This window comes from Athene cunicularia, assembly GCF_003259725.1.
Source record: "Athene cunicularia isolate RWA chromosome 4 unlocalized genomic scaffold, athCun1 chr4_part1, whole genome shotgun sequence".
NCBI lineage: Eukaryota > Metazoa > Chordata > Aves > Strigiformes > Strigidae > Athene > Athene cunicularia.
Genome location: NW_020799098.1, coordinates 19,292,202 through 19,319,286, shown reverse-complemented (window position 1 = coordinate 19,319,286; position 27,085 = coordinate 19,292,202). Strand labels below are relative to the sequence as shown.

Here is a 27,085-nt window from a genome sequence, read left to right as displayed (position 1 = left end):
CTCCTGAGCCGCTGCGGCTCCCGCGCTGCTTTTCCGTCCCTCTAGCCGGCGGGCGCGGCGGCTCAGGAGAGCATCGCTGGCTTTGCTGTAGTGGCAGAGACCTTACGGAGCCCCGAAATGAAAGGTCGTGTTTGGGAGTAAAAAATAGTTGCCTTAAGTTGTGTGTTTGCCGGGAAAGGCCCAGGAAAGAGTTCAAGACATTTTTAAAAACAATAAGGTGCTAATATATTATTACATGAGGTAAATGATACTTTTAAGGTGCCAAATCAATGCACTTTGTCTCCAATGTACAGAAGTCATTATCAATGAATTCTCAGGTGTTCCAGTTCTTGAACATCCTTAGTCATGTCAGCCACTGTTTCAAGCTTAACCTTCATATCACACTTCAGAAATTAACTAGTTTTACTGAGCTCGTTTTACTGTTATTGGGATATTTGGAAAAAGCCTCTGAACTGTTGAGCTGCTATAGGAATGCTTCAGGGGTTTATGGGTACCTCTCCTCCGAGCATCTTTTCTGCAGTTTGCAAAGATAAGTACAGTTCTTAATGCAGTGAAGAGCACAAGAAAGAGCACATCTCTGGTTGCAGGTTTTAACACGTTGTGTTTTGTAAATGGTTTCCTTACCTATTAAATAATAACTAGAAAGAAAAATATGCAGGTAGGAAGATGTGTTACAAATGAAACTATATTTCCCTTCTCATAATTAATATTTTTGGTTCTATAATACCCCATTGTCACCCTTTCATCTAGTTTGCTCTGTTGAATTCCTGTAGTAGTAGATTCTTGTGCAGAGAATACGTCAAATAATCTGTAGTCTTCTAGGGAATAATTAACATGTTATGTGCTGCAGTGGTTTTGTGAGTACTTTAAGGAACACTTGAAAGTGAAAAATATTCTGACTATTGTAATGTCAGGATATGCTAATGTAATTGCACTTAATATATGGAAAAAATAATTATTTAACTTCTCTCAATACAAATTCATAGCATTAGATAATATAAAAGTATGATGAAAACACAAACTGGTGTTCAGTGTGGGGGAGAGGGTAGCAATCAAACAAGCTGGATAAAGTTTTCTTCATTTTTAATTTCCAAGTTTGGTAGTTACATTTATATTATCATTATTAAGGGAAAATGTCCTGAAGATGGATGGGATGAAAGCACCATTGAACTGTTTCTTCATGAACTTGCTATAATGGATAGCAATAACTTTCTGGGCAACTGTGGCGTAGGTGAGAGGGAAGGAAGAGTGGCATCAGGACTTGTTGCCCGAAGGCATTACAGGTACAAATTATTGTCAGTTTGAATTATTCAGATTTACTATTAATGCTTTCAGATGGCATATTTTATTCTGTCTTGTCATCTGACACCTTGGTAACATTAGAGAAAAACAGTATAATGCCATATTGAATTGATACAACTTCCTGTATTTTTGTATTTTATATGTAGTTTGTGATAATGGAACAAATTATGGCAGATACTGATGTTGCATTGAATACAGCATTTTCCATGATTGTTTATCAAATTAGATTCTCTTTAGTCAGCAAAAGTGATTGCTTTGGGATGTGAAAAAACTTGATGTATGTTTTCAACCCTTTTTGTTTAGGTTGATCCATGGAATTGGAAGGTCAGGTGATATTTCTGCAGTCCAGCCTAAAGCTGCAGGGTCTAGCCTTTTGAACAAACTTACTAATTCAGTAGTTCTGGATATTATAAAGCTGGCTGGTAAGTGTAAATCTGAAAGTATCTCTTGTTTATGGGGGCATGTCATGGGTTCTTCATGTTAATTTCTGATTTGCTTTTTATGTGCAGGTGTCCGGACAGTGACCAATTGCTTTGTGGTTCCTATGGCAACTGGCATGAGTCTAACTTTGTGCTTTTTAACATTACGGCACAAGAGACCAAAGGCAAAATACATTATTTGGCCACGTATAGACCAGAAATCTTGCTTCAAATCAATGATAACTGCAGGTAAGAAGGAGCTGACTGATTACACAGCGTATTCTTCTAACTTCATCTAGCAGAATGATCAATGCATATGCTTATGTAAGATCCAGAAACGGCCTAATGAGTTCTAAGTGCTTTATTTGTACACTCCTGATTTATAACATGCATTCACACATGAGTTGTTGTCTTAATGCCTTGTAAAATGTAAACCCATGCTGAGGTACAGGGGTGTATAAAGTAGTCAACAGAGAACACAATACTAAGGAAGTTACTGTTCACTCTCAGAGTTAGATGCCTAATTTGTTGTCCTGAGAATTATGTAAAGCCAAGGCTCATGATTCAATCTCTCTCTTAGATTTGTGCAAAAAGTATATGTGTCCTAGGAATTGTGATCAGAAGGTGACAAGCTGATTTGCACATTCTTTTCTTTTAGAACATGGGAAGTGTTAGCTGCACTATTTGTTTTTAACCTGGCGGTGTCACTCAGCTCACTCATGAAATTAGTTTGGTGCCTTTCTTAGTTCAAACCTTAATTTCTCTCAAATGGAATTCCTTGTTTACCAGGCTATAAGTAAGCTAAGTCTAGAAGTCTATCCCTGCACTGAAGCTATCCCCTCCTGCAGACAGATGTATGGGATTGAGGAGAGGGCAAGTGAGGGAGACCATAATTTTCCAGCTCAGTGCACATACCTGCAGATGGTGGCGTAGATTCTGGACATAGTTCCTAGGACACATTTATTTTTTATATAAAAGATTCATTAGATAAAAATGACTAAACAGTTGGTAGCAGGGACTGGATTCTGTCCAGTTAAGATGCAGAGGTGTTTAAAATAATCAGATCAGAACAAATAGAACACGTATATATGAAAAGTGGGAGTGTTTTCAGCGTATTATGCTCAATTTAGAATATCAAGCTATGGAAATTGCATTTGTGATGGAGAAGGTTGTGAGAAAATATAATTGATCTGTTAATTTTTTTAATAGTTAAGGTAGCTATAACATAATGAATTAAAAGAATTACCAACTAAAGAGAGAATCAGGTATCCATGCCTAACAACTGTCTATTAAATGCAATGTCTGTCTTTTGCATCACTCACTGAAAACCAGACTAGGGCTAACAAAGTCAATAAATCATTCTGATGTAAGTTCTTCTGTAGAGTTTGAGCCTTACTTGTCAGTGTTAAGGCATGGTCTTAAGACATGAAGGACAAATTTACATAGCTGCTGCAATGTTGTACTGCTTTGGAAATCACTCCTTTTTCCCCTTTATTTTCATTCAGTAAACTGAATGTTTCTCTGGTTCTTTAAGTCAGTCACTTTAGCTAGCATGATGTTGCTGCCATGCCACACCTGTTTGGGGAAGGGAATATGTGGTTTCCAGTGTTTTATTCTGTAAACAAAACCTTTTTGATTTATTTATTGATTTATAAGCTAGAAATTTGAGCAACTGCCATGACAAGCTTCCCTCTTTTAGAAAAAAAAAGAAAACCTCTTTTAAGTGCTAGGTTAGGTCAACCATACCTTTGTATGGTTGAATCTTCAAAATCTTTGAGGGTGGAGATTCCACAACCTCTCTGGATGTCAGTTCCCATGCTATGCTATTCTCTGAATGAAGAAAAAGAATAAAAAAGTTTGGATAGGATAGTTGGAAGGGACCTACAATGATCTAGTCCAACTGCCTGACCACTAGAACTATTCTGTAGTGGCTGGCTAGCAATTGTGAGACTTTTCCCAGCTGCTTATATAATATTTGGTCTGCCTCTTCTTCCTGGTTGTGCCTAAAACAGAGTCCCACCATATCTGCCTTGTTAGCCTTCCCCCTGATTCTTACCCATGAACAGTCAACTCTATCATGACCATCATTAAGCTCTAGACAATCAAACCACTTCCTAACAATCAGGGCTACTCCACTGCCTCTCCTTTGTTGCCTATCCCTTCAGAAGAGTCTATAGCCATCCACTGTAGCACTCCAGTTGTGTGAGTCATCCCAGCCTGTTTCCGTATCTGCAACTGTATCATAGTTTTCCTGCTGCATGGTGGCTTCCAGCTTCTCCTGTTTGTTGCCCATGCTGAGTGTGTTGGTGTAGATGTGCTCCAGCTGGGCTACTGATTCTGCCACCTTTTGGGGGGGAGAAGCCCTAATTCCTACATGACCATTCTTAGGTGCTTCCATGGTTTCTAATACATCAATAACCCTTGTGTTAATAACTTCTTATGAATGTTTCTCATGTGCCCTTGAGAAACAACCTCATGAGGTTCAACTGTTGTCCATCTTAAATACAAACTTAAACTGGAAACTTAAATAAAAGACTTGGGAAATAGCTTGGCTTTTATGATATGACAAAGTTCACTTTCAAAATGAGGTCAACCATGAACATTTTTATCTTTTAAGAAGTAATTTGAAAGTTTATACATTGAATAAGGCAGAGGCTTATGCCGAAAGCCAATTCCTAATGATCATTATTTCATTGCTACATCTAATGCCATCCTTTTTTAGAGAGGCTGTTTTAATATGCTAATGTTTTACAAGAATGCCACTCAAACACTTTCTTCTTAATTGGGAGGGAAGAGGTTAATCTGTTCTTAAAAAAATCTTCAAACCTGTTGCTGTTGCATGCAAAGAATATAAGGTATGCTTTTGTCTGGAGTCTAGTATTTAACAAGAATATTACTGTAGTTTTTAGTTATGTGGACATTGTACAATAAAACAGTTTATATATCTGTATTCTTAATCCAAGTCTGAAAGAATCTGTTAAAACAACAGAAGATTCTCCAGATTTATACTGGAACTGAAACCCCACAATTAGTCAGAGATTTGATGATATGCATTCAGATCTTGCTCTTTTTGGTCAGGTTTTGAGCCTGTGGTGATAGAAAACGTATTAGAAGGTGATGAGCTACGGACAGACATTGAAGCCGTGGAAGCTAAAATCAAGGCTCTTGGTGCTGAAAATATTCTTTGTGTGCATTCTACAACGTCTTGCTTTGCTCCAAGGGTACCTGATAGGTAAGCAAAGTAGTCTTTGAAAGTAGTGTGTTATATGTTACTGTAAAAACAAAAAAAACAAAACCTCCATGGTTTGAATGTCCATGCTCCTAAAATTGCTTAACTGCTGCCAAGGATGCGTAAAGATACTTTAATCCCCTTGCTTAAGGAAAAATGGCAGGTTGAAGCAATGTTTCAACTTTCAGAGAAGTATATTAAAAAAGACAATAATGTAGAAGGTTTTCCTTCTGTCATATAACGGAGGTTAATGATCTCTTACGGTGAAGTGAATGTCATTTTGGCTGTGGTTTTCTTGTTATTTCATGGAAGTAGTAAAAGCAGACTTTCATAGAAACATAATCCAGGAAATGTAGTTCAACAGTTAATGCCACATTTTAATATTACTGTTGCCTTTTCTACTCCAGTGATGGATTTTCCTAGGCTGTTAATACAGTTAAGAAAATAATCTACAGCTAAATTTAAAATCTTTGCTTGAGTTATTCTTTCCTGTATTATACTGATGCTTATAGGGCTATTTAAGATACACTGATACAAGTAAACTCTTGGAAGCATCTAGGGCAGATGTGCTGTATGAGTATAACATATGACTTGCCCTGCTGTAACTTATCTTGGTTTGAACATTTGCTGCCTGATTGCTTGATGCTACTTCTCATAATTTCCAGCTGTTAAATCACCATTAAAAGAAGCTTAAAATACATTGCATTCTTTCCTAATATTATTTGTCCATATACATCTGTAGTTGCTACAAAGATGTCATTCAAGCACTTGCTGAAGCTGAGATGAACATTACGGTTATGGATGGGAAACAGAGTATCTGAGACATTATTTTAACGTGTAGTTTGGTTGTGAAATATTTGAAAAACTTCTCAATTTGAAAATGGCGTGTTGGAGTAGAGGTGGCTAAAGTACTTGGTATATTGAGTAATTTGTCCAAAATGGGCACCATTGTTACTCACAAAACCTGCTTTCTCTATTTGCTCACAGTGTCAAAAAGCAAATTTGTTAGGTTTTACAATTGAACAACTATATTTTCATAGGCTTTTATGTAGTACACTGAAGTATGAGAGACTAGTAAGATGTTTGTTTTTACATGGTTTTAAATGTAGTTATTTAAACTCAGTTATTCCACTTTAATTATTTTCAATTTATCACAAAATTGAAAAGACTTATGTTTAGAGTTGCTCTGTAGTGCGTACTTTTTTGTTAATTACTTTGTTATCTCGAAGATTTAGTTGAATATTTGCAAGTGTAGAAAAGAAACATTACTGACTCTGAAACATGGCAAGCAAAGATAGGTTTCACTCTGTTTTCCTACCTTTAAAAAAGCGCTAGTATTTATCATAGGTTAACCCAGTTGCTAGAGGGAAGTTAAAACCGTATAATTCTGTCAGAATACTATGAACGTTGCTTGAAGTTGACTTGCAGATTTATTGGCTAAGTTAAATCACAGCTATCAAAATTGAATGGTCTATTTTATAGCTTGGGTAAATGAATCTTTTCCTTATCTGCCTCCTCTTTTTGACATGCAATTGTTTTGTCCTCTGCAACTAAGAGATGAATTATTAGGTAGTGGCACTGTGTTATGATATACCACAGATATAGGAGGATTTGAGAGCACTTTCTATTTAAAGGATACTGTCAACTACTGAAGGCCATAACATTCATCTTCCTACAGGAAGGAAAATCCTGTACAGCATTTCTGGAGGGTAACATTTTAAATGTCTATTTTTAAGTATCTTGCATTTGTAAGAGTTAGTTTAGTTGTGGTGGTGGTGTTTTAAAATTTTAAGTGGTTTAGGATTATTGAAAGGTCAGGGTAAGAGTTTTATGCCTGTGTACCTATAGCTTTCCTTTGAAGTATTATTTAACTTTACAGGAATAATTCACTAATGTATAAACCCCCTTCCTCAGAGAGACATCAGTTCTCAGTCTTTTACCTGCTGTTGCTGGGAGTTGTCTCTAAAATTACTGTATTTAAAAGAGAACTAAAAGAAAAAAAGTGTCTTGAAAAAGTTTATGTACTTAGCAGACAGCAAAGCTTTATTTTTATTAACTCTTACAAGAGAGAAAGAATGAACTGGAGAATACTTATGTAAGTCTTATTTGTGACTTTTAAGAATTCAGGTAGTAGCGAAACTTATATTAATGCTTTTTTTTTGTTGATATGACTAGCAGCACTTTTAATGGTTCATTTTAAGCCCTGGCAGCAGACAAGTGCTGTGCATAATTGTTTGCTTCCCTTGCATAATCACATATTCTTTTTAAACTGTAGCACTCTCATTCTGTATTGTAATATGGATCTAATTGTTCAATAGAATATTTTTAGGAAAAGTAAAGACACTTTTTGGTTTTCAGTACTTGTGGAAGCTATCTTATTGCTCCTTTAAGTCTCAAAAAAGACAAACATAAATAGCAGTATGTTTCCAGTTCGGGGAAATTCTTGACCTACACTTGATAAGAAGTCTGTAGGAGGAGAATGGTTTTCCTTTGAGTCTCTGGAAGGTGAGGAATGAGCCTGATTAAGATCAGATCAGAAGGCAAAAACTTTGCCCTGAGTAGTGTTATGTTTCCTGAAGTATTCTGTTAATGTTACATAGTTCAGGATTCAGGATCTTGATAAATGTGAAAAATTATTGGGCGTGCAGCTCCTGCCAAATATCTTGACTGTAAAATATCAATATGTATATTATACTACTGGTGTTTCTTAATCATTAAATACTTATTTCTTTAGGGATAATGTGGTGATGGTGATGTTTTCCTAAGGATTGAGGTTCAGAAAATTTAATCTGAGATTTGCAGCTGAATTTTGTGTTACAGTGCAAAAGAATGTCACGTCTTGGAAGATGTTTTCATACTCTGTCACATTTTATATGAATGTCAGTAAATTACAGTGAAAGCCTGTACAGAAGGAGATAGAGTAAAAATGCATTGGAGGTTTAGAGTTCCCTGATTTTTTTTAAAAAAGTATTACCTTTATCATCACTTTATTATATATCACCTTATTTTTTCAAATAGATTTTATTTCTAAAATATTTTCACAAATTTGGGGAAAATCGGGAGGTTTTTTAAGAAAGAAAACATGATTGGAGTGCTTTAAAAATGGTACTGAGTAGATGTATTACTAAAATGCTGAAGGCCCTTACCCAAATGACTTATGCAGCCACATACGTCCTAGTTTGCCTGAGAAATCAGTCCAGGCTGAGCTCACTGTGATTTCAAGGATTTCTAAAGGCAAGTGAAGAGTTGTTTTTATTTCTGATTAAACAGTCGAACAGAGTTTTAATTTGTTGATCTCCACATTCAGACATTTTAAGGTTCTGCATTCCTTTGAAGAATATCTTTTCTGTTAATCAGTTTATCTGAAATAAAGTGAGATTTCAGCCAAAGGGCTAAAATATTAGTTCTTTGAAATAAATAGAAGCATGTAAAAAAACTTCCTGTTAGATGATGCTTTTGGTTCTCAAGACACATCTTGAAACTTCCATTAGGCCATCTTCAGGTTGAATATTAGAAGAAGAGGAAAGAAGTTGTGAATAGCTAAAGCTCTGGTTATCATTAAAGTAGTATAAAAAATGCTTATATCTGAAGCAGAATGATTTGGGATCTGCTTACTGGTTTCCAGACAAAACTTTCAGTGAAACATGAAAAATTTCAGTGCAGCTCAACAATTTGTAGTATATGTAAAAGCTAAAGAATTTTCTTCTTAAACTTTATAGCTTAAGTGACAGGTACTGTCTTGAGGTACTAATCAAAAAAGTTTATTTTCTCATTCTGACCTCCTTGTAGACCTTTTAGTCTTTTAATGGTCTGATTTGTAGCATGAGTTACAGTTACCAATACTTCTCTAAATTACAATTTTATGCTTATAGGCTGGAGGAACTGGCAGTGATTTGTGCAAATTATGACATTCCTCATATTGTCAACAATGCATATGGAGTTCAGTCTTCAAAATGTATGCATCTTATTCAGCAGGTAGGAGCTGTGTATTTCCAGTAATATTTTTTTAAATAACTAGAAATAAATCTCTGATTGTAGACAACACTGGCAAATTTTATCAGACGTTTCACAGCTTTGAGACTTATCCCATGCATGTCTGCTAATTGAACAATTTTCTGAGAAAGCAGAGCAGAGGAACATAGAACTTAAAAATAATATTTGTTATTTTTATTATATGCTTTTTATGTAATAAGCCCAAATTTATTTAGGTTTTGTTTATGTTCAAGTGTCTTTCATAATGGAAAAATGTCCTTAATAAGCTTTCTTAAAATATTTCCTGAACTTGTTGATGAAAAATAAAATAATTGATCATACTTGGCTAAGTATTAAGCCTTCAACAGAATGTGAGTTACAGATTTTCAATTGAAACTACAAAATTCTACCGCAACACTGTATAGATGTTGTCACTGTTAAAATATTGTTGACACAGAAAAGGGCTGAGAAAACTGGGTTAAGTTCAGTATTATGTTCAGAAAAGTTTAATTTCTGTTTCTATTTAGTTTGAAGGGGAGTCTGCTTCATATCTAAGAACAGCCGTGAAACTTGGAATTCTTGCATTTTTTGCTCATTACAATGTATTGTGCACCGTTTCTTGAATGTCTTTTTTCTCTCTGTTGCCCATATCAAAAGAGTAGGGGGATTTGTTTTTTTTTAACAGGATTCAGGGGATCCATTTAAAAATCAGGGGATGCATTAAAAAATACTGTTTGCTTTTTTTCTAATTAAGAATACATCATGTTATTAACTGGGCACAGACCAGCTTGATATATAATTGACAGGAATATCATGTTGGCATTTCTAAATCTTGAGAGACTGAAGGGATTTGACAACTTGAAGTGATATGTGAAATAGGAAATGGCATATGCTTTATTTGTAATTTACTTGGTACATGTTATATTGTATTTAACTTGCACAAGTTTAGTGAAATTCTGACATGAAGGGACTGTGGGATTGCTGAATTTTACTGCATTAAATGTATCTAATGATAATCTTTTCAGACCATAAAGCTACAAATAGAACTGTTACTGTGTTGGTTTCTGTTTTTTCTTGGCTTCTTGTTTGGTTGGTTTGTTTGTTTGTTCTTTGATTATGCAAATGTATACATTTGAGCTCTGATTTGTTTTACATTTATTTACAAAAATTTATTTCCTGTGATAGAAAATGTGCTGCCTATGAAGAAGTAGTTATTAATGAATACTCAGGAATATGTACATGCTGAGCACAGTGTGAACAGAACTTGCAAGCGTATAACAGGAAAGAGCTGTTGAGACCTTTTCATTTGTTGTGCCTTTCCTCTGGTGGTCTCTTGTCAACTAAATCAAACGATAGCTGCTGGCATTCATCTTCCCATCAAAAAGCTGACGAACTCAGAGTGTTTCTTTCTATTTCCCATGTACTAAGCTATTAAAACATAGAAATAACAACTGTGGTTCAGTGGGATCTGATTTTTTCACTCTTCTTGCCATAAGTGTTAACTCCCTGTTTCTTGGGTTTACTCTGTAGTACATTAATATGTAGATATTTGGATATACTTTGATATGTATGTTCTTTAATATACTTCTCAGGTTTTGTTATGCTGCATACTTTTTAGCTCTACAGTTCACAGTAGCATGTTACTCGAAGATATACGGCAGAATCTATGTTTTTTTCTTTTAAAAATATTTGAGTGGCTAGGTATAAAGATGTTTTTATTTTATTGGAAGTGGGAAAATCTGCTAGAGGAAGTTATCTGGATCTTGATTTTTGCAAGCAGCTTTATAAGGAGTGCTGTCACAGTCCGTTTGTTTTAATGCAGATTTTTACATCTATCAAGAAAAATCTTCTTTGGTAATGAAGCATTAACCTGTAGCCTTTTACTGTGAGAATCTGTGAAATGTTTTGTGTTGTACAGTTTTAACTGTATAATTCTCACTAAATTCTGAGGATTTTCTTTTTGTTTTTTGTTGAAAATAAGCTACACTTAGACTTTTAGGAACTAAAATCAATATTTTAAATCACAGCAAAATAGGAATTTGTAAGGTACTATGTAAGCAGACAATGGTAATAATAGTGAGCAATGTTAAGAAAAGGTAATATTACGACTTTTGATTTTTCATCACAAATACAGTATTTGAGAGAGTTTCAGGAATTATATTTATTTCAGTTATATTGCTGTGTAATTATGATGCTATCATGTGGTTTCCTAATGTATGCTGTGGAATTTTTTTTGTTCCCTTTTGATAAAGGGTGCTCGGGTAGGCAGAATAGATGCTTTTGTTCAGAGCTTGGACAAAAATTTCATGGTTCCAGTAGGTGGCGCTATCATTGCTGGCTTCAACGAGTCCTTCGTGCAGGAGATCAGCAAAATGTATCCAGGTAACTAGTTCATGGGCTGATTGCATCCGTACGAAATAACTGTAGAAAACTTGATTATCAGCTTTCTTTCACATAAAATGTATTTTTGCGAATTTAATCTGTATATTGTTGGGGTTTTTTTCAGGAAGAGCTTCTGCGTCTCCTTCCTTAGATGTCCTCATTACACTTCTGTCTCTAGGTGCCAGTGGCTACAAACAGTTACTGAAAGAGAGAAAGGTAAGCTTTTTGGCAGGCAGCACTTCTTAAAGTCAGCTGTTAACAAAGTCTTGTTGCAAAACTGCTTTGTGTAGTAAATACAGTTTCTGTCTAGAAAGCCATTGAACTGCTTCTTAGCTCTCAGCTCTGAATCTGAAAAGGCAGTGTGATATAATTACTTCTTGGCTAAATGGTGCTCATGAGTAAGCAAGAATTCCATGTTGTTTTCCAAACAAGAAAGCTAAACTGAGGTCCTGTACTATCTTGTACAGTATTCATATTTGCAGTTCTAAAGCGTGATTAATACAGTAGAATTTTGTCCACAAAACCTTAATCTGTGAAGCACTGTGCTGTGTTATCATGGTCATGCTGCCTGCAGGACTAAAGCATGAGACCAGACACCCTGTAACCCAGGGGTCTCTGCTTTTCTTCATTTGGCCCTGTTGTGCTTTCATTTCTTTTTTCTGTGATAGTGTTTAATTAAATGTTTGTGTACCATGTTTTCTGGAGAGTCACAGCTTCTGGTTAAGTTATAAATGCTGTACATAGCCACAAAAAGAGAAGAATACTGTTATTTAAGTTATTCATCTAGATACAATGCTAGGTTTCTTCTTTGCGTCTTGCAGACTATATGTTTTATGTTGGGTATAAATGCATTGCACAAACTTTCAAGTGGTCTGAGGTTTGAACCTTAGTTGCAACCTTGAGTCCCATCTTGAGTCGTCGTTAATTCTGGGCATAATACAGGCCTGATTGTGCTATCTTTATATATTAACACAAAGGATTCTTTTTGTAGAGGGTTTTAGGTAAAGAAATGCTGTGAATTAAGTACTGTTAAGTTAATAGTTTTAAATCATGCATTATCTGTTCCATTATTTTATTTAGAAACTATATTCCACTTGTTTCCTGCTGACAGCTTGCTGTTGCCTCTGACTGCATGGCAGGGCAATAGTGCTGGATGCTGTGACTTGTTTCTAGCTGCTTGTAGAGGCATCCAGAAATTCTGTGCTGGAATTGAGATCTCATAGGAACAGCTAGGCTATAGAAAACCAAACCAGCTTAGTGGTCTTTGTGAGTAGGACGTGACAGCCTTACAACAACTGTGAAGTGATCTGTGTAACTAAAGTGAAAACATGGCTTATGAAACACTGAAAGCAGTTACCACTTTTGCCACTATTGCAATAGTTTCTAACATTTTATTCTGGACTGTTGTATGTATTGCCATGTATGGTTTCAGTCTTCATTAAAAGCAAAATGCTTTTGGAGATGCAAGTGAAGAGGGAAAAATACATCTCAAGTGAATTTATCGTGTCTTCTGCAAAGCTGATTTTGATGGTAGATTTACACTGGTAGAAGTTACATAATGGGCAGTATAAATACTCTCCAAGTCATAAATAATAATTATTTCATAAATAAAATGTCTTAATGAATAGCTGTATATTTTGAATCGTGTCACTTTCTTGGACATAGAATTCTAAAGTGAATAAAGCATTGTATTTTTACAACTTTGGGTCTTTTTATTTCAAATGTGAGTATACTTTATAAACACAGCCTTATATATGGCATAAATATGTTTCTTTTATTGGATTTGCTGTAGAAATAGAAACCTTTTTTTGCTTAAATCTGTTCCTGAATTGTAAAAATGTAATAGTGGTAGTTTATTGCCTGTGCTCTGTGAAAGCAGAGGCAGAGCTATTAGGCTCCCAGCAGGAGCTATTTATAGCTTGACATTGAGTACTCCTTTCTATATCAGTGCAGCTGCACCTACTCACACAAAAAGTCAGCTATAAAAAACTTGAAGTATTTTTTTTTAGTTTCTCTTTTTACCTTATCCTTATTCACATGGGTGTTACTTCATGTTATTTGAGCTCAAGCCAGAAAGACCACAGTATTACCAGGAAGAGATTAATCTCGCATAACCAAGGAAAAAAATAGTCTACCCAGTTTTTCTTTTACATGGATGTGTAAGATAAAATGGTAACAGATGAACTGTTTAATATAGGAAGGGAAGAGATTATGTGAGGGAGAGGAACATGGAGTGGAATTTTTCTGACAAGCTGGCAGTCATGGAGTAGGCAGTTGTCCCAAGTGTATGAGATTAGATGTTATGATGTGATCTGGAGTAAAATGGTGCAGTGGATCTGAGGACAGAAGAGCAAGGGACTAACACACATGCTGTCCAAGTGTCTGAATAAAGGTGGCAATATATGAAAGCTTAATAAGGAATGTTTTCAGTAGTCTCATTTAGCCTTGGTGTTTCCAGAGAAAGGATGGAAGAAGACCACCAACAATAATGTTTTCTCACTTGTTCTAAATTTTCAGTATTTCTTTTTATATGTTTATGTGATGTTTAGAACAGTGGTTTTCTGATCTCAGTAGGGGATTCTAGGTCCTTTTGTAATGCAGATAATGACAACAGATCCTTAGTCAGATTTGTTAATGTCTGCTTTTAAAGAACTCAATATTATGTAAAGGTTATGTTTTTGTAGCAACTCCTTTGATTTCCTCAGTTATGTTGTGTCCCATATATTGTGTTCTCAGGTCTTAAAACTCTCTATTTTGGGGGGGGGGGGGGTGTGTGTCTAAACCAGGACACATGTAGCAAATATAGTGGTTACACTGTGGAATAGCATAAACAGTAGACTTCCGTTGTCACCTCAGAATTGATGGAGAACAATTCAGGGTTTACATTCAAGACCTTACATATCAGGTTTAATACCTGTTAACTACTTTCCAATGTGGTCCATTTAATCCATTTAATTAATTATTACACCGCTATTATTGAAGAGGTGATGGCTTCATTTTGTTTTCAGCAGTTATGGATTTCCTCATTAGACTTTCCTTAACAATCTAATGATCAAGATAATTCTGATGTTCTTACATGTATTTCTCTGTTACTTGGGACGTGATGGAGCTTTTTATATCTGTATCCATCTGTCTGTATACTTTCTAAGAGTGATTAACTAGAGTAATTTTTATGTCCTTATGGAATATGTATCTAAAATATTTAAAATCACACCGAGTGGGAGGAAATAGTTTGGGTTTTACAATTCAGTAAAATACTGGGCTTATGTTTCATCGTTTATTATTGATGTAGCTATTCTGATAGGAATAAATTATTTGTACAGTTCAGGATGAGTTTATATTGCTGCTCTACTTGTGACTGAATTTAATAAGAGAAAAGCCATTTAATGCTGGATATGAAAAATGTAAAAAATCAGATAATATTACAAGACAGACATTTGTTACTCCTCTTTGTCTAGTCAGTTTGCTACCCTGTTGTTTGTCAAACATGTGGTGGGAATATTGCAGGATTCTCCTTGTGTGAAATATGTGGAACCATATTCAAAAGAAAGGCAAGATAGTTTAACTGAACGCAATCATCTTAAATGGTGTTGTGTAATTAAACAAGTGACAAGTATGAATGTAAGCTTCAAAGAGGCCTATGTAGTTAACGCATGTGTTGGAGAAGTATGGCCCACAAGGAGCCTGATCTCAAGCTCTTGTAAGTGCTGAAGAGAAAATGTGGTGTTTGGTGATTTTAAGAATGATCTTTTAAAAGAAAATGAGCGTGGTGATTTGTCAGCATTACTGTTAGCATATCAGGTTGGCAAGACTTACTCAACAGTTTGTTAGATTACTTTTCTATGATATAAAGATTTAAAGGTTCCATAATTAATTTCGTATTTTTAAAACTTCAGTGTATTATGAATTCAGAACAAGATTCTTGATCTTGCAATGCAAGAGCATCTGTATATGAGGGTATGTGGTTTATGTAAGCATCACACATGTACATGTACAGTTTCTGTCGTGTCTGGCTGCATTTCAAGAAAGTAAACCTTCTACTGGGGCTTTCTGGGGCATGTAGTAATAGGTCTCTATGCTCAGCACTGCAGCCTCTCTTTGTCTGCATGAAGTGGTGTGCAAAGGGATCAGATCACAGGTCACATGCAGCTGGTCAGTCTGATAGGCAAAGCAGAAGAGAGGCTATGATGGTTGCTGTATGAACAGCTGCTGCTGAAAGTAATTTAAGATGGGACCAGATCAGTCTTAGGTACAGCATATGGGAGCTGGCAGTCTGTATCTAGTGCAAAGAGGTTGTAAAATTACTCTTCTGCAGTGTTGTCTTCAGCACCATAAACAGGCTGTTCTCTGAGGACAACTCATCTTTTCAGAGTGAAACAGGAAGGCAGGCAGTGTTACAAAGGGCATAAGCAAGCTGAGTGGTTGAACCAGCTAGGATATATTCAGCCATGCACAAAATGTTTTCTGGCCTTCTTGTCTCTCTGACACCTGATATGGGACTAATGGCATATTTAGTGCCCCCATCGTATGCTTTTTCTCTGAAGTTATGCTTTTTCCATACTTGTTTCCCTCTAGTTATTTTCATTTGAAAAAACAGTGCCTATCAAAATGAAGCAGCAAATGAAAAGTCACCCATATTAGTGTAGGTTCTATTAAAAAATAGTTTTATAATGTAAATACAGTATGATTAAAATATTTTTAATAGTTGTTACAAAACAATAAAATATTTTTGTAAATGTATGTGGAAGTAGGCTATTTTGTTCACATAATTGAGTCAGCACATTTGATGCATACACCATTGTTGACTTGTTCTTCATATTTTTTGAGGTATTTTATTATTTTAGGTGCTAGAAAGAACAAAAGTGCAAGGTATTTTCACATAGTTTAACATTCATTTCACTAGCCTGGTGAGGTTTTGTAATGAGTTTCTAAGGGGAAAGAGTGAATTAAATAATGAAACTTAACTGACATTTAGTGCTTGGTTTGTTCAGTGAAACTTTAGCATAATAGTTAGCTTCACTGGAGAAAATTTGAGTGCCTACCACAGAAAATCAATTATGTAAGAGCTCATTTGAATTTAATTGCTTAGGGTGCTTATAAATTTTCCACATAATAGAAATATTTCATAATAGAGGTTGGTTATAGATTTGACCTCACAGAAATACTGTTTTTTTCCTTTTTTTTGGAAAGGCCATTAATCTATTTTGCAACAAACTGTTTAACTTCTGAAACTATAAAATACCTAGAGGGCTTCCAACAGAAAGATGCAAAATATCATTCATAAAAATACAAAGTTTTGAGTTTGTGTTCAGGTAGCTTCAGTCAAACTGATGAAAATACATACTTGGATTTTTTTTTTTTCCCCAGCTTTCTATTCTCTCTTGTTTTAACCAATTCCTGTGTATGTAGAGGCTCATCTAGTAACCTAGATATTTAATCTTAATTTAATACACTTATACAGTGGGTAACTGGTTATACCAGCTTGTCGTCCTTTCCGTAATAAATACTATTGAGGTGCAACAGAGAATTCCCTAGGTACAACACACTAAAATTAATTACTTGGGAATTTGTTCCTGTTGCAATACAGGTTTTTCTCAGTACTAATTTCACCAATAGTATCTCCATAGTAGACACAATTTATGTATATTTCTGTAATACTTTGCTTCAGTTGTAGAAGTAAGTAGCCAGCAGAGGGAGCACAAATTAATTTGTGATTTGGATTTAAAAAAATACTGGTAAAATGGCTTAACACATTGGTGATGCTTATTGTGGAAAGCTAGTAACAAAGGTGTAATGTGTTTATATCTAGTGAGGGACCAGAAGGAAGACTAAAGTGTCTGAACATTTTAAGCATGTTTTTCAAATTCTGTGAGTGAACTGTAAATAAAATTGATTAGTTGAAACCATAAAATCACTGGATTTACAAATGCCTCTGAAAAATAAGAATGATTTTTCACAAATTTCAAGTTCTGATAATTAATCATAGGTGCCTCTCAAAAATTTTTGTTGTTGTTCCAAGTATTACAGAAGCTTTATTCTCTTGTTGATAGTTGAATCAGTAATCTAATTAATTTAGACAGTAAGACGGTACTTTTTCCCCTCTGTCTGAATTTATTCTATGGTATTAGGAAGAACAAGTCAGGAGCTGTGTTCATTTGTTCACTCATGAAGTGAGACTGGGTTCACTGCAGTGACTCAAGAAAAGCAACTGTAACATTCTTCTAACTTAACTACCACAAAGCTCATTTTGTAAATTTTGTAAGACCTTTGGGAGATTTTGCTCAAAAACATAATTTTGATCACAAGCTATAATTTGTATCTGTCAGAGTGCACAGGTCAGAATAGGATACTGGTCTACAGACTGAAGAGGCAACTCTATTTAAGGAATGAAAAATCACTTGTCAGGTATAGAAATTGATGAGGATGCTTAAACAGGCAGTCGGATTGAAGCAGATGAGCAGCACAATCTTTATGGCCAGAAAGAGGAAAAATCTGGTGTTTAGTATCTTTTAAAAAGACTGCCCAGTATCTGTATCTTTTTGCTAGATTTTATGAGAGACATTAAAAAGGATGGAAAAGAAGCCAAAGGATACAATAAGAGGATGGTGTTTATTCTCTCTCTGTCCATAAGTGTTTTGAGCTGATATGTGGAGAGGAAGGTATTAAACTGAGGAAGAGCATGAGCAATTATCATAGATTACTACTGGGGAAGAGGGAGGAAATAAAATACGGATGAAGTAAGAGAAGCAGCCTTTTATGTGCAGTGTGACTTGTATCTGAGCCAAAACATTTATGAATCTCAGTTTTATGACATTTTCTCAATAAAGGTGCAATGTAATTAAGTGATAGCAGAAATTTAGATATCTCCGTTCTTTTAGTAGGCTTGAACAGAAAGGGTTGGTCAGTGGAAGAGGACTGGCTACACCACAGAGCTGAGTATTCAGGAGAGTATATATTGAGTGAAACAAAATACATTCAAATGTGTACTGGTAGCCTTCTCCTTAAGAGACTGTATTGCTGTTCTAATGCAGATAAAGAAGTCTGTGCACTAGTGGTGATTGTGATTGTGTGATACATGGTAACAGAATACACTGCTTTTAGTCTGGAATGTATTAATAGAAAGAAAACAAAGCAAGGAGCAATTTGCCATAACATGGCCATCTGTGATGGTAACAGTTCATTCTCTGTGGCTCAGGGGCTAGCGTGGGGAGAGGCTCTTGCAGGAGTGGGATGGGGTAAGACCTGCTTTGCAGTGGAAACCACTTCAAGATTTTTATCTCCCTAAGGTTCAGGGCCACAGAGAGGATGACTGACATCCCAAGCATATGTATTATAGACCAGATAGAGAGTTTTGTACCAGCTTGAGGGGGCAGAATAATGTTCAGGAAATTGAGCTGTTCCTTTATAGAATGATTTCAGAGAAATGTCTTGTCCACTTACTTCATACACATGAAAAGAGGATCAGCTGGGTACCAGTAGGATATAATGGAGACTTAACAGTTTTGTGAAATAGGTACTATTTTCTCTGTTTGATAGCTAATAACAAAAATATTGCATTTTTTTTTTCCAGGAGATGTTTTCCTATCTTTCAAGTGAGCTGAAGAAGCTGGCAGATAACCACAATGAGAGACTGTTAGACACGCCACATAATCCCATTTCCTTAGGTAATTGTTGTTTTTTATCTTTAAAAAAAATTCCAGTATACTGTGCATTCATAATACACTTTCACATACAGTTCCTGTATATTAAACATTGTTCACTACACTCCACTGAGTTGTGCTTAGGCTAATATGAAACCATTGAACCCAATGAGGTAACCTACTGTAAAAGTAAAGTAGTGACTTGGGCTCTTTATTTTTTTACAAAATTGCTCCTGTCCAACATACTCATTTAGTGTAAACAAGGCAAACAGAAGATGTTAGCATGTAGTAATACTTTATTAAAAAGTAGATTTTAAAATAAATTAGGGTATAATTATTTTACCCGTCATACTGCTGTAAAAGAGATTATGGACTTCCTGCTCAAGATACTTGTTCTAACCAAAACACCAAAGTAATACTGCCTACCTGTGCAGAATCTGCCTTACATACAGTCTAACCAAACCAAAATTGTCACTTATGACAGTTTATGGGGAAATTAAAAATTATTAAATGTAGTATTCATCTTTCTTTCTTTGTATCTGAACACAAATATTTGGCTAGATTTTTATTGTTGGAAAACGGCTTGTTCTCTGTGGTTCTTCTTTGAAGAAGCAGCAGCTTTGTAGTAGTTTTAACCTGACTTTTTTTTCACTTTAGCCATGTCACTGAAGAATCTAGATGAAAATAATGATGTTGCTGTTACTCAGCTTGGATCTATGCTTTTCACAAGACAAGTTTCTGGAGCAAGGTGAAGATGCTATGAATTTGAAAAATTGGGGGGGTTGTATTAGCATATATTTTATTAAATCATATAATATTTGTTTTGTAATAATAGTCATGATTACAGATTACAGTCTGACAATAAGGAGTCAGAGAGTAATACACCCTTCTTCATCACAGTTATCTATTAATTGTGTCTACCTGCCTGAGTTAGCAATGAGGCCCTTTTTGTTAGCTTTGGTAGGCTAAATAGATAATCTATGCCCATTTAATTTAGTGTCATTGTTCCCTAGTACCCCTTGGTTTCATTTACCTTCCAGCTGTTGTCTGATCTTATAGTTAAATTGTAAGCTACTTAGGGAAGATCTTTGTTTTATTTTTTGCAGCACAAATATGGTTGTGCTGGATGTCAGGGGAATAAACTTTTAATACCCTACATAGGTTTTTGTCATATGGAAGAAAAGCTTGGTTTCAGAAACTAATTGTGTTAAAAAAAAAAAAAAAAAAAAAAAATCTACAACCTGATCCTGAATGTGGAAATGCAAGCCAAATAATTTTAAATGATTTTGGTTTAAACCTTTTAAAAGAAGAGAATGATTTAAAATTTGTTTTGACAGGATTCCTTAATCTGAATATTACTGCTGCCATGCTAACTTCTGCTGTAGACTTAATGTCATTTTTTTGTAGCAGGGCTGAATGTTTCCACATCAGAAGGTATGCTTCATTAGCTTAGATTATTCCACTTCCTGCACAGATGAATGACAGTAAATCTATACGTATTGTAGTTAGATGCTCTTTTTAATTTGCCTGTCCTAACCTTGGCTTGTCCTGCAATTTCAGCCGTCTTTGGCTGAAATGATTCAAGGGGTTCAATTTTTGAAGTTAAAACTCTCTATTTCTTTGGCTGATATAAAGGATTCAGGTTTTTCCTTTTTTTTATGTAATTCTTCTGTAGTATATATACACTGTTTGACCTGGCATTTCAACAGATTTTAAGTTTATGCTTGTGCTGAATGTCAGTGGTAGAAATAGCAACTCCCTACTTCAGTAGCGTACAGGCTTTCGCATAACCTGGGGCTGGAGTACTTGGGCAGTGGAAGGATCTGATAAATCTAGTGGCAGTTGTTTGAATACAGTTTCTTTTATGAACTGCAGGGAATGTCTCTCTAGAGGTGTAGTAATTTTTACCAGTTGGTTTGTGTTAACTGCTTGTGTAGGCTTTACCTGTGGCCACAAGGTGAGTTGTTCCTTTAACAAGTAAGGATGTGGATTAGGGTCTTGATTTATCAAGGAATGCATATGTACTCAAAGTGCTGAGAAATAGGGTGTAATAGGTAGAGATTCTTAGTATGAGGAAGAGGGAAAAGTGGTGCCAAAAAGGGAGATGGAGTAGAGAGGAAGGGATGGCGGGAAGTTGGGATCATGAGCCCTCTGAATCACTTGAACCCAGACATTTTGGACTGCAGTACACTATGTCAAGCATATGTCTGCACTAAAGCTGTTGTCAGTATGGTGATTCCGGGGAGGTCAGGGTTGCCAGGTTGCCTAAGGAGGGGTGAACTATGTCAGGTCAGAGACAAAGCAGGTCAGATAGGGCTTGTTATGAAATAGGAAAGTTTGCTGCAGATGTCTCTTCCCCCAACACTGGGGAGTTCATAAAAAACAATAGTAAAGACCTTAATAATTTAACTGAAGAGGGGAAGGGACATGCACATATGCACACAGGATTGAGCTAATTCAGGATCTGCTACTACTGTCACTCATAGTGATGTCTGAGCTAAGCCTGTTTATGTTAATTTGTTCAGAGTTAGCAGATATTACAGTGTATAGGAACTTGTGTAAATGTGTTCATCATAGGGTATTACATAAAATATCCAAGGCATCTGTAACTGAATCACAATTCTGGTTTTTTGTTTCAGGGTTGTTCCCTGTGGGTCTGTACAAACAGTGAATAACTACACTTTTAAAGGATTTATGTCACATGCAAATAACTATCCCTGTGCTTACCTCAATGCTGCCTCCGCAATTGGAATTAAAAAGCAAGATGTAGATGTATTCCTAAAAAGACTCGACAAGTGTTTGAAAACTTCTAGAAAAGAAGCAAAGAAAGAAAAAAGTGTGAATGAAATAAGTAATTGTAATACAGACACGGAACAACTTGAAGACTAGAAAATACAGATTTAGTAACACAGGAAGATACACTTTTGTTTGAAGTATGTCAGGTTTGTATTGGGTTAGCATTGTGAATCTGCAGTGCAGAAAATTTACTCCTGATCTGAAAACAATAACCAAAAAAAGCTGAGTGAAATTCAGCTTTAGAGAAAGAGGTAATACTCTCTCCAAGACAGAGGGCCAGACATGAGTCTTTTGCAGCATATAAATGCACTTAATATCTGCCAAAGTAAAGCTTTACATTCATAAAGACCTTGAGCTGGCCTTTCAGTCTGTGGGTGACTCTTTTGGACCAATGTTCACCAAATCACAGAATGCTTATTCCACTGGGTTTTGATTAACAAGATTTTCTGAGGCAGTGATTGAATTCATTCCTAGGTATAGACCATCCAAATAAGAAATATTTCACTGATCTCAAAATATCTCATTTCTCATCAGCATACTTGACACTTCTCAAAGATTTTTATGTGTTGGGATATCCGTTACTAAATACAATGTTAAAACTGCATGAGGAAATTATAGAGTTGGATTAGTAGGATTTTTCAGGTGTTCTCACCTCTCATGAACTGTCTAGAACAAAGCAGCCCTCAGTGACAAAGAAAAACCTAGAATACCTCATATCCTGTCAGTACTCACCTCTTGGAAACATTTGCGCAGTTCAGCAACTAGAAACAATTTTAATAATGAAAGCAAGGGGTTGTGGAGAGGTGCAGTCTTTTTTTTTTTTTTTTCTTTTACTTTTTTTGGTCTTTTTTCCATTTCATCTTTCCTTTGATATGGCAATCAGGTCAGAGACCCACTGAAAAGGAGGAATGCCTTGTGGGATTAGTGCAGCAGTTTCAAGAGCCAGTGAGACCAGAGGGTATTTTGGCATTTTTAGCCCATTGTTGTTAAAATGTATAGACTTCCATTTCTGAAGTGCCTCTTGTCATTGGCACTGTTGCTTCTGTGGCTGTGTGCTGTTGCTGATTTGAATTCATTAAGCAAACAATAGATTCAGAGTCTGTTCCCAAAACAAAGGTTCCATATCACTGGAGTGACAGTGCTGTAGGTTGCAAAACTTTTCGTTAATTATTCTTAAATGCAATTACTACATTGTATGTATTTTTTTTTATGTCATTTACTGTTCAAAGTGAGCTTAATGTTCAAAGACATTTTCTTTGTCTGTAATGTAGTAGTACTTGGGACACCACAATTAATGAGTTCTAAACGTCAGGAAATATTCTAGTTATGTTGTTTGGTGGGATCGAAGACATATATCCTTCAGAGCCCTCTGTAAATTGCTTAATCGAAATAGTGGTGCTTTTGAAAGGCTTGTCTATCCACTGTGTTCCAATGAATTGATACAAGAGGTGATGTTAATGTGCAGAACTTGAATAGTATGCTAATCAACATGAAGGTGCTCTCACTTAGTGAGGTCTGTTGTATCTTAAGCTTAAATTAAACTGCTGCTTCTACATTTTTATTGCTACAGTTACACGTTTGATTAAAGCTTGTGAAAGTATGGCTCCCTAGACTACAGTCACAGTTGTTATTTGCTGTACAAATACATCCTAGGAGAAATGTAATATAACTTGACGACTGATTCTTTGTGGCTATAAGGAGATGTAAATTCCTTTTCTTTCTTTCTCATCCCCCCTCTCCCCACCCACCCCCCCCCCCCCTTTTTTTTTTTTTTTTTTATTGAGACCATGCTGTACCTCAGTTTTTCCAGTCAGTAAATCTCTTCCACAAGCTTGGGAGCCAAAACTCTGCAGCTCACTGCCTCAGTATTCAGTACATTGGAGCAACCAGTAAAAACCACAAGGCCTTAGTGATACCTTTCTTCCTATTTTTTGATATTGTTTTCTGCCTGAATTAGTCTAAATTATTGATTTAGATGACTAGTCACATAATGCAAGCATTGGAACTATTGTTACAAGAGTTTAGGGAGGTGTATGGTAGCAGCTAAAATAAGCATTTGATGAATAATATCCTAAAACTGAATAAGAAGACAGCAGTTGCCTTCTCTGAGAGGAAGAAACCTCTACCTTTTATGTTCTCATAATAAATTGCTGCAAATAATTCGCTCACTTCTACTATACATTGAACTACTTTCTCAGGTAGTGTTTTCCTGTCTTAAAAATGTTTCCCATTTGAAATCAAAGCTGAAAATTTCAATAAATTTTTGATATTTAATGTTTTCAAAAATTTGTTGGAATTTGTTTTTCTCTGTAAACAAGTATCCAGGGAATGAATTATTGGTTTGTTCTGATTTTGACCTTTGAAACCTTTTTTTTATTTAAAAACACATTTTAAGATAATGGCTTTAATTGAAATAAAGACCAAAAATTTTAGTTTGTGTGTCATTACGTCACTTTGGTAATCTTAGTGATACCACCTGAAGTCAGAAAATTTAAGATATTTTGAGAAATGTGCCCTCCATCATGTGTATAAACTCTTGAACTAAATATTCGTGTTATGTTACTTTGGTAAGCTGGTGTACCAGCTTCCAGTTTTGTTTGCTTGCTTTGTCCACTTAAATGTCTTCAGTTAATATTAACTTTTTAGAGATGGAAGCATTCTATAATGTCATTATAAATATAATGAAATTTTAAGTAATTCAAATGTCCATATACTTTGAAGTAAATGGAGATGAATTGGTTATTTAGGAGATTCACTAGATAAAAATAATTTTTCAAGGAAGACTATAAATCAACTTATTACAGATATTAGTGAATAGAGAATAAAGTAGTGAAATAATATTGGAACATACACCCATGATCAGTTTTCATTTCTTTTGTGTAACAGATATGGGGAGATTTCATGGCTGTGGCAGGTCTCACCCACTAATAATACTGTGAAAGATAGTAATAGCATGGGCATAAATTTGTCAAACTGGTTTTAGTAAATCAAATATATTAACAATATTTGCCTTTTATTAAAATCTTTCTAAGATTGTACAGTGAAGTAAGAAGCTTCTTTACTTTAAAGTCCTTTTCCTAATCTCTACATAAGCACATGTCACTAAAGGCTTTCACATACCTTAAAAATTTGCAAGAATCAATTTGCTGTCTCCAGCATCCACATGACTAGTGATGTAAGCCAACACCTAGGGAGGCTGCCTGGGCTTCAGAACAGACTTGGGGTTCGTACAGCAAGAATTCTTGGTGGAAGGACCAGGAACAGATACTTATTTAGTACAGCTATTATTTGTGGAGCTACCTTTCTCTTCATCTTCTAAGTCACAGCATGCGGCTACCGGATGTGCAATAGGAATGGGGAAGCACTTGAAAATATGCCAGAAGAGCTGAGGATTCAGAAAGAGAAGTTCAGGAGGTTACCATTCTTGCTACCTAGTCTGCTGTTCTGTCAAAAGTTACTGCCCTGTGGCAGAGGTAGCAAAGTGATCTGTCTGCCCCAAAGCTGCCACAGTTCATATAGTGTATTAACAAATACTGAAACTAAGGTGTGTTGGAGCATTGCAGGTATGAGAAACAGTGGCCGTAGAGCTAGCATGTTTCCCATTCTGTTTCTGTGGTACGTATATTCTGTGAATCCCTGCTTCTGAAGAGAGTAGCATTTGACGACGAGGCAGGGTGTGTGGTTAGGCAGGGACCTCTCGGATTGCTGCCAGTTTGAATCGCCAAAGTGAATCTCCTCCCTTATGGTGCCTATAGCTGTTCTGTGAGATGCCTTTCTTTCCCTCTGATATAATATCTTATGCTATCTGGATCTATGTAGGTGAAAGAAATGAAGGAGCAGATGGACTTGCCTTATAAAAATAGCAGTGGGATAATATAGTGCAAGCAAGCTGACACCGAATGACCAATCTCACAGGCCCACTCTTAGCTTACTTCTTTTGTAGTATCTGAGATAATGAACAAAACGAAGGACTGTTTGAGCAATAATACTGCCTTTTCACACTTTGTTCATAACGATTGCCTAAGATACAAAGCAAATAAAATCTACCAGATGCAGCAAATTCTCTTGAGCCTAAGAAAGCAAAATTGTAATGTTGCAAATGTAAATGCTGGCATTGCAGCTTAATACACATATAAACCAAGCAATCTATATTGTGCGATCATCATTTTTTAAGAAAGGCTGGAGCCCAGAGACTAGCAAATGTTCTCATCTGCAGTGTATCAGCAGTTCTCAGTCTTCAGCTGCTGTATAGATAATAATTCTAATTGAAGAATCATTACATGAATCCATATGTGAATGATAGATGGGCTATAGCCTTTTGTTCGTGATGCTTTAAGAATTGAGTTGCTGTTTTCACTTTTATAAGGGGTGATTAGATTGCCTTTTTTTCTTTTTTCTTTTTTTTTTTTTCCCTTTAAATGCAACATTTTAATCAACCTGGTCTGACAGTATTTGGAATCTGAAGGAAAAACAATTTCTGTAGCTGACAATTTTTTTAAACAATAGCTGTTTAAAGGCTTGAATTGGTTACAAAGTGACTCTCCACAGAGAAAACCTTTGTTCAGATGTTTTTAATTCTGAAACCAGTGCTTGAAAAATTGTGCTCTATAATAATTGTTTTTCATGTTTTATGCTTTTTTTCCGTCAAAGATAACAGCATACACTCTAGCACAGTTTAAGAATTCTTTTTGAAAATCATAGTTAAAAAGACATTTACTCTGTCACTCATCAAACATCTGTCATATCAAAGAACTAGTAATATATTGATGGATAAGCTTCAGTGTTCTGGACCAAGATCAGTGTAACTGGACCAAGTTTTCAATACTCCTCTGGGGATCCTAAAGTCAAGTTCATGATCTAATTAAGATCGGAGTGATAATTGTATCTGCAGCTGAACAGGAGTCTTTCATCATACCACATTTCAATGAATTTCTTTAGCGTGGTATCAAAGCTGATCTAGTTCAGAAGCTGAACTGCTTTCTTAATGTGGATGGTGAAATTTAATTTGCCTTTAGATCCTGGATTCAAGTCCAGGTTGAGTCAGCTATATCAAAAATATAACTGCTTTATTTTAACCTAACGTGAATAGAAAGAACACCGTGTTTTCAGCTGGGTTTTATCTTTCCTATTACTTGTTCTCAAAGAGCTGCAAACATTAGGCTACCATCTTATGCTTACTGCTGGTTGGGGCGGCTGGAAAGTTGGTCTTGTACAAGTAACATGACAGTAACAGAGGAGTGTGCATTATTAATCTTTTATCTAGTCATCACAATTGGGAACACACCCCTTCAATGGCAATTCAAGACAAATGTAGTGTTTCTACTAGTCCATTCTCTCCAAAGGCT

General features: G+C 35.6%; 2 protein-coding genes across 2 annotated transcripts in view; one reads left to right on the top strand and one right to left on the bottom strand.

The window, feature by feature from the left end:
* Positions 1–509, bottom strand: part of ZCCHC4 (zinc finger CCHC-type containing 4) — a 36,426-nt gene extending 35,917 nt beyond the window's left edge. Inside the window, exon 1 of the mRNA XM_026846944.1 lies at positions 495–509. Within this exon, the coding sequence (XP_026702745.1) occupies positions 495–509 (15 nt within the window). The remainder of the gene's footprint in view (positions 1–494) is intronic.
* A 459-nt stretch (positions 510–968) lies between these two features.
* SEPSECS (Sep (O-phosphoserine) tRNA:Sec (selenocysteine) tRNA synthase) lies at positions 969–24,959 on the top strand. The gene is made up of 10 exons (XM_026846595.1): positions 969–1,283; positions 1,606–1,724; positions 1,812–1,970; positions 4,800–4,953; positions 8,823–8,925; positions 11,175–11,304; positions 11,429–11,520; positions 18,875–18,968; positions 19,602–19,692; positions 21,584–24,959. The coding sequence occupies exons 1-10, from the start codon at positions 1,006–1,008 to the stop codon at positions 21,831–21,833; spliced, it is 1,470 nt and encodes a 489-aa protein (XP_026702396.1). The 5' UTR covers positions 969–1,005; the 3' UTR covers positions 21,834–24,959.
* Positions 24,960–27,085: the final 2,126 nt, after the last annotated feature.

Coding starts and splice junctions, on each gene's coding strand:
- SEPSECS (XM_026846595.1), top strand. CDS start 1,006: ATGATGAAAACACAAACTGGTGTTCAGTGTGGGGGAGAGGGTAGCAAT. Junction 8,926..11,174: donor GTATGCATCTTATTCAGCAG/GTAGGAGCTGTG, acceptor CTTTTGATAAAG/GGTGCTCGGGTAGGCAGAAT. Junction 11,305..11,428: donor GATCAGCAAAATGTATCCAG/GTAACTAGTTCA, acceptor GGTTTTTTTCAG/GAAGAGCTTCTGCGTCTCCT.